Source organism: Euphorbia lathyris, chromosome 7 (genome assembly GCF_963576675.1).
Source record: "Euphorbia lathyris chromosome 7, ddEupLath1.1, whole genome shotgun sequence".
NCBI lineage: Eukaryota > Viridiplantae > Streptophyta > Magnoliopsida > Malpighiales > Euphorbiaceae > Euphorbia > Euphorbia lathyris.
Window position 1 is genome coordinate 62120699 of NC_088916.1, and position 8171 is coordinate 62128869.

General features: G+C 32.0%; 1 protein-coding gene across 13 annotated transcripts; it reads right to left on the minus strand.

Annotated features, from left to right (window-relative positions):
* Window positions 1-574: 574 nt before the first annotated feature.
* LOC136235353 (uncharacterized) lies at window positions 575-7918 on the minus strand. 13 transcript variants are annotated; one of them, XR_010691776.1, is made up of 9 exons: window positions 6391-7910; window positions 6219-6299; window positions 4983-5057; window positions 4293-4331; window positions 4148-4191; window positions 3190-4029; window positions 1619-1787; window positions 1354-1447; window positions 575-937 (listed from the first exon to the last, which is right to left on the minus strand). XR_010691776.1 is itself a non-coding variant. In XM_066024987.1 (9 exons), exons 2-7 carry the CDS (start codon window positions 6290-6292, stop codon window positions 1763-1765), a joined length of 297 nt encoding a protein of 98 aa, XP_065881059.1. In that variant the 5' UTR covers window positions 6293-6299; window positions 6391-7918; the 3' UTR covers window positions 575-937; window positions 1354-1447; window positions 1619-1762. The 13 variants fall into 13 exon arrangements, 5 of the variants coding, with proteins under 5 accessions (XP_065881059.1, XP_065881057.1, XP_065881054.1 ...); XR_010691775.1 differs by having other exon boundaries at window positions 1619-1801; window positions 6391-7908; XM_066024987.1 differs by having other exon boundaries at window positions 3190-3229; window positions 6391-7918.
* Window positions 7919-8171: the final 253 nt, after the last annotated feature.

The window sequence follows — 8171 nt, forward strand, 5'->3', positions numbered from 1 at the left end:
CACATTTTTTATTATTTATTTTATAATAGAATAAAGTGTAAAACTATCTCCAATATTTATTGCTAGAAGCAATTTTATTCTTAAACGTTTAAAATGGTACAATTATACTTCTAACACTACAAAAAAAACGGCTTTTAGTAATGGAAAAATTTGTTATTAAAAGTCCAAATATCCTTAGTAAAAGCTTTTAATAAGTGGAAAAGCCTCTTATGAGCCCCTTGTTAAACGTTGCATTGCTAATTGTTTTTAATAACGAAATTGAGTCCTCTTATTATTAAACTTACAGTAATGGAAAATATACCATTATTAAAATAATATTTATAATAATTAAATATCCTCTTATTAAAACTAATTATAATAACAAAAAAAAAGGCTTATTATAAACTAATTATAATAATTAAAATCATTATTAAAATATATTATTAATAATAAACAAATCCCTTATTAAAATATATTTATGATGATAATAAAATCGCTTATTAAAAAATATATATAATGATAAAAAAACCCGCTTATTAAAACTAATTTACAATGATAAAGAAACTTGTAATAAAGAATAATTATAATGATTGAATTAACCACAAAACGCTATATAATAAATATTGAAAGATCAACCATTCAAAATTTACAATACATATGCACTTCTAATATGTGCCCAAAAAGTTGTTTGCAAAATTAATTTCATCAAGATATCTAAAAAGTTGTCTACATTTGTAGTTGGCGATGGAATTGATGATTGTCCCGGACTACCATTCGCAAATGCTCATTGACCTTAAGATTATGCTTTTCTTCCATCTTCAAAGTCATCCAATCTTTTCTGGAGGTTACTATTTTGTTCGTCCTTCTCTTGGATTGTACCTTCAAGCTTTAGTTAATAGTTGATTTGAATCCAATCACATACTTTGGCTTCATTCCACCTCCAAAATCAAAGACATGGCTGTGGATTTGTGGTCCAAAGCATTTGTCAACAACCTCTTTGGTCAGTTATTGTAACAAATTAGGTAGTAAACATGACCTTTTATTTGGATATAATTTTTGTTTCTGTTTCCAGAATTGGTCTAGTTCTGGAAACAGAAACAGAGCTGGATACCAGTTATGAAAACAGAACTGGATACCAGTTATGAAAACAGAAATGGTATCCCAGTTTTATTGGATACCAATTTTTGTCCAGTTCTGTTTCCGGAACTCGTATCAGTAGAACTAGTATACCCGATTCTGTTTCAAGAATTGGAATACCAGTTCTCGAAACATAACTGGATACCAGTTCTAGAAACAGTATCGAATGCCATTATGGTGAATTCCCTTTTCATAGGATGTACATTATTTTAATAGAATATATAAGCAAATACTTACACTAACTTCTCCACAATGATCGGTTTCATTGGCTTCCATAAGCTTGGCAAAAGTTTCTTTCACCCGATCACCAATATGTTGCCTGGTCTTATGTCTGTAAAATCAAGTAAAGGCCGTATAAGGACCAAAGTGGGTCAAAATCACAAGTATCCGACAGCCAGTCCAACTATACCACAAGAAACAAAAGAAGAACCAAAAGTGATTGCAACATAGAAAAGTAGCTATAGGATAATGATTGGAATATTTAACAACTTATCCCTCATACCGGAGTGTTTTTGGGAGTTCTGAATGAATTGACGAGACGGTTGAAGGAGTAAACGGCGGTGTTGATTTGGAAAACAGCGATTATTATGATTACTGGCTTCTATAAGGGCACTGAATGCGTTAAGAAGCCACCTGCTGCAAAAACTCAACCACTATGTGAATCCTTTTTTCTGCAAGGTGGTAACTGCATTTACTAAGCATTTTCAAATTACGATCGTTACAACAACAATATCTATATGTATATACACAATTACTGGTGCTCAAGTATATTCATGATGTAATTAGTGTTCGTCAAATGATTCCATTCTATAGCATCTTATATAAGGAGGATGTAACAAGTTATTAAACATGCACAAGATGAAAATTGTTAAGACTAAGAAAGCACATCACGTTCTCTGCCTCTTCTTTAGGTATGGGTGAGTCCTATAGATGGTGTCAACATAGTATAACCTGAAGAGAGTTAATACTAGAGACTTGCAATAATTCTAAAAGCTAGAATGTGTTTTATCCACTAGTTGAAACAAAAGGTCTATGTTGCTGCATAAACCACATGTAATTCCAGTATCAGAACTTCAATCAAACATGCTTGGGATGATTGTAATGAAGCATGTGCAAAATTCTTTTGGAGAAATGAGAAAACATAAAGGTCAGGTAGGGAGCAATAAAATCTTATCACACGCTATAAAGTAAGAAAGAGTCACTGACATGCTGTCTTTTTCTAGAACATTTGCAACTTGATTGAGAAAATCCAGAGGAAACCAAAAAAGTAGATAATTTCATAGCAATGAGTGATAAAAAGTACTAACTAGTATTGATGCATTTCACAGTTTGAAGCATGCGACAATCCAATGATGCATTTGCAAATCAATGGAGAAATAATATCAAAAGGCACTCATAAAAAATCAATTTTATTAGAATAGGGAAACAAATATCTAACCGGAAGTGTATTCATTGGTGCATATCGTTTAGACTTATATCCATGTACTCTCTCTCTCTCTCTCTCTCTGGCTACCATTATCTATAGTTACATTTTATGTCCCTTCTAATGCATACAACGTTGTTACAAACACCTCATGGCATTCACTTCATTCTTCCAAGCATTTCACAACATGGTATTCATCTCACTCATCAGGCCTAAACATCAAGTATAATCATGTGTTACTAAGGCATTATAACCATATTCATGTGTATACAAAAATCACCAAAATGTATCTAACGAAACCAACTACCAGTGTTTAAATTGCCAAAAACTGAGAGACTGTTAGTGAATACTATTAGCAAAACAGAGTGCTTAAGATTTTACTATGGTTATAACATCAATAATCAAATCAAACTATATTTTTTTCAGCTCTAATAAGTTGAATTTTTTTGGCATCCAACAATTCCAGGTATGATGCAAGCAGATGATAAAAAAAAAAGGAATATGCAAACCACAATATCACTTGGGACAACATATAATGGACCTTACATTACTCCAACAAAAACGAAGGCATCCAGTTTGTTGATTAATTGCAGAAGCTAATGACTGAAACAACACACTGTATTCAACAACAATAAGAGGCCCTCCTTTACCTCTCTTCACGGGAGCACCAACCTTTTCTTGGGGATAGGCCTGTAATAAAATCACTTGAACCGTTAGGATATTCCAGAATTCCAATGTTGTACTTTTAAGTATCAAATCTGTATATTGCAAAGTTAACTCCATTTCACATCTATTCCAATGTTAAACTTCATCATGCAGCAACTCCTAAAAAGCACAGGCTTTTGTTTGATTTTCCTACTTGAAGAAAAATCTCACATGCATATACAACTAGTTGTGCAGTACCATATAAAATTGAAAAAAGAAGACTTTCCATGCGTCCAAATGATGTCTTTATACATTATTTTAGAAACCTAGGAGCATTTCTTCAAAATTTTGGAGGAGGTTATATTTTCTATAGATTTTTAAAGACTTCCCCTAAGTAAATGCAAGCAGAATGGTTAGATGAAAAAGTACGAGGCAAAAAGAAACTTGAGTTTAGCATTTCACTCCTTTAATAGTAAATTCTCAACCACCTATAAAAATTCAACCAAAAAAACATGAAAAATACAAAAGTAATTTGGGATAGGGTGGGAAGGAAGCATGTCCTCACAAAATGAGTTTCCATTTTAACTTCAAGATCAATGAAGACTTTCCTAACTAACCATTCTATAAGTTGAACCTAATATGCAGATTTTAATCAATTTCTTTAGTTGTCATAACATCTCTTAAGGATGGCAGTCATACAGCTATTAAACCTTTCTCAAATGATTTCACAAAATAGCAAATTAGTTACCAGGAACAACTTTTGCAGCACCAGGTACACCTTTATCAATAAAATATCCCAAAAAAGTTGGATCAACTACAGGAACTTGCGTTCAAGACCATAATCACTACATTTTAATTTAAGAAATTCCACGAGATTTAAAATTCACGGATAAGATGCTAGGAAACAAAGACGAAAAGCTCTCACTAATGCATTGTCAACTCCACAGCAATCCACATACTAACCCCTCTCGATGCCATATCTTCCAGCAATCTTGAATATTTCAGTGCTGAAAATAATTAAAACCGTAGAAATAAGAATCCGAGAAAAGAAAGTATGCAATTGAGTAAGCAACAACCATCATGTTACACTAGATATTCAAAAGGCTACCTGTGTATACTCCACCATCCTATCTGGAGACTAACCAACCTAATCAGAAAAATCAACATCATGGCCATGAGTTCAAAGATGTCCATGTACGTTTCAAAACAAACAAAAAAAAAAAAGAAACAAACAAGCACAAGTTACAAAAATATGGTGGCTAGTTTGAAGAACAATCAAAATAAAAATGAAGGTGTTATCTGAAAGGAACCACCCAGTAACAAACTTTTTGCACCACTAGATAAGCCATGTCCTGTCCTGACAGATTTGAGCCAAAGCAACCATGTATCTTTTTTTTTTTATATTTAAAAGGCTCTACAGGGAAGAGGGAGGATCTAAGAACAGAGGCTCCAACAACCAGTGAAGGAAGTGGACTCTCTGTACAACAAATAGATGTCGGGACACCAAACATGGGTATGGAATTGATGTATTCTACTGATGCAGAATTTCCTAGTTAAATCCTCTGGCTGCCTGATGTCTATTGCAACTTATGCGACACTGCATTAAAGCTTGCCTGATGTCTAATGTATCCTATTCAAAGATCCACTAATTTTCTTTTATTTTTAAATAGAGCCAGACCTCTATGAGATTAGAATTTGGAATCAGTGCTAAGTTATATAGAGAACATAATCTGCAATTAAATAAGTAACAACAACTATTGGGACTTCTAATTATCTCTTTCACAAAATAAAGGCATACTTTGAATGAAGTCTCCATAATAAATCTGCCATCCTGTGATACACTAGGTATGGTGCCTTGCTAGAAGAAAGTGACCTGCATTTGAAAATAATGTTGTTCAAATGAACAAAAACTGTAAGAGGATTATTTGTCTTTTTACAATCAAGTGCATGAAAGTATGAATCTGACTTGAACAACAAATTTATCTCAGTTTATCAAGATTAGTAATGACAACACATGTTGTTCATCCAATAACTAGACATGACTAGAGTTGAGAGGGGCAAGATTAAAACAAAACTACTGATACATGGCATGATAAATAATCAGAGTACTTGTCCTTTCAGTAACTCAATGACTCAAATGACACTCAAAATCAAAAGTCAGAAATAACTAACAGGGCTGAGTTAGTCGGGGCGGCATTTGGAAATAATGATATATTTACAATTATCAGAAGATACCTCGGCCAGAGGAGGTACACCTAAGGCCTCATAATTTTCGGTCGTATCAGTAGAAAATTGCTATACCAGAACTGCTGGAAACAAAACTGGTATACAGTTCAGGCAATTCACCCACACAGGGCGGTGGGTTTGGTTCAGTGGGAATAAAGGAAGAAATGAAGGAGTCTTAATTAAAAAAAATAGTATGAGAGGGTTTGTCAAGGAGAAATTTACAGAGGCAGTTTGGCATGCCAATGTTTTTATGCTACTTTTCCCAATCATGATGAGTTGACTTACCAGAAAAATAGAATCTGATTCAGAAAGTTGCAGTTTAAACGTGAACTAAATCAAATCTATACAACAAGTGTAATAGCTATATCACCCAACATCAAAAATAGTTAACTTCCCTATCCATAAATGCATTAGTCATACCATAAGCACAGTTGCAGAGATATTAGAAGAGAATTTTGCTATCTTTATGCAGGCATGAGTTCAGACTTAGTAGATAGATGTAAAGCAATCCAAAAAGAGTATATTGCACAAATAAAACAACAGAATGGTAGAAGAATACATAAGAAAGTTATGACCAAGCAAAGAATTGCAGTAGAAAGATGTCAAATTAGCAATCTTCGCCTTTAATATTTCAATGAACAATAGCTAATATTAAGAAAGGTAAAATATTTCAATGATAAAATCAGGGTTTTTGATAACTCGTGTAAAAAATAAGACAGAAACAACTATGAGGGTCGAGTTAGTCAGGATACAGTTGGATAAAAATAACAACAACAAAGCACAAAGCTTCACATGATTTTAGGTATACCCCTTCAACTTCTCCAAAGCTTCACATATCAATACTTGCACATTGAAAAAAAGGAGTGCGTAATAGCCAAACATATGATAGCTGCAAAATATAAGTGGAGTGAAAGACAGTCGAGAAAAGCCAAACATATTACAGATGAGATGAGATGAGATAGTGCAGAACATAGCCCTACCTGAATGTTCAGACGAGCTCCCATAGGTGACTTAGGGATTGAGAGCATGGATCTACCTCGATGTTCAGACGAGCTCTCATAGGTGAATTAGGGATTGAGAGCAGAGGGCCAAGAGAAGCCAGAATGGATCGACTACCAGAAGAATTGGGGATTGGCGGCTTATTCAGAGGAAAGGATGGAAACGATGTGTTTTTTTTTTTTTTTTTTTTTTTTTATAATGCATATATATTTCATTAGATAATCAGATACGAGTACATGAAAAACGTAATGATTAAAACCTTACCCATACATAGGCCAAAGTCTAATATAAAATCCATAAAGGGAGTAGAAAGACTACAAAGAGCAAAAGATACACAAAGGGAATAAAACGACTACAAATAGCAAAAAAAAACCATAAAAGGTACAATGAAAATAACAGGACAACAAAACTTATAGTTCTCTTGAATCCAAATCCACCGGAAAGCAGCTGCAAACCAATCATCATCATCTAATTTCTTCCGACCATTCGGATCTGAGTCCTTTCTATCGGTGCAACCCCGTAGATCTATGGATCTACGTATAAGATAATAGGCTTCCGCTTTTGCTAAACCCGGAAAAAGTGTAAATGGAAGAGATATAGCTCACAGATGCAAATCAAACGAAAAAAATCCAAAGAAAAGTATGAACTTCAACAAAAAAAAAAAAAAAAAGAAACAAAACACCAATAAAAACTAAAAAAGTAGAAATAGAGCCATATATGGAAGGAGGAAGAAGGAAGACAATCTTCCTTCTCCCTTCTCTAGATCTAGTTTCTTTTGTTAAAACTGAAATGAAATGAGGCAGAGTTTGGGTTTGGAAGATTGAAAAAAAGATGAAAGAGTAGAAGAAGGAAGAAAATAGATGGGGGGCGGAGTTTCCAGAGAGAAGGAGCATAGCCCCTAGGATGGAAACGATTTCAATTACTCTTGGAATTGTCTGAAATTTTGGACATCTAGGGCAAACGAAATTTGAGGTGGAAACAATTAATGCGTTGGGCGGTAAACCAAATTTTTTCAGTAAGCGATTTATTTGTTAAGGGTTTTAGATTTGAAATCTCAATTTTTTTAATAATGAATTTATTTGTTACAATTAGAATTGTTAAGGGGATTTAAATGTATTAAAAAAATAAATATAAAAATATTTTAATTTAGCGAGAATTAATAAGGAGAAATTTAAGTAAAATTTAACAAAATGTACTTTGCATATTAATAATATCATTAATGATAGAATTTATGTTTATTAAATGTGTGAAAAATATATTTTTAATAAATGTTTTTTACACTCTTATTAGATTTTACTCATTGATACTTATTTTTTTATAATGTAATTTCGACAATCAAAAACAATTTTATCTATAACATTTAATAAATTGGATCAATTTAAAAAATAATTTATCAATCTTCTTGATCATCAATATTATCATCTACACTTCACATATGCATTATTTTTATCATCGTTAGTAACAGATCACAAATATATAATTAAACCTGAAAAAAAATTAAGAAAAAAAAATATATTAGAATTGGACAAAAAAATTTCCAATATCCCATCAAATTTAAAAATATTAATTTTTAATTTTATTATTAAATTATAAAAAAATATAAAATATCTTTTTTAAAAATTAATATATAACAAATAAAAATAAAATATATATATTTTAATAATATTTAAAATCGATCCAACTTACCAATATTAAAGGTAAAATTACTCTTAATTACCAAAATTAAATATAAAATTATACAATTTTAAATATTAAAAATAAA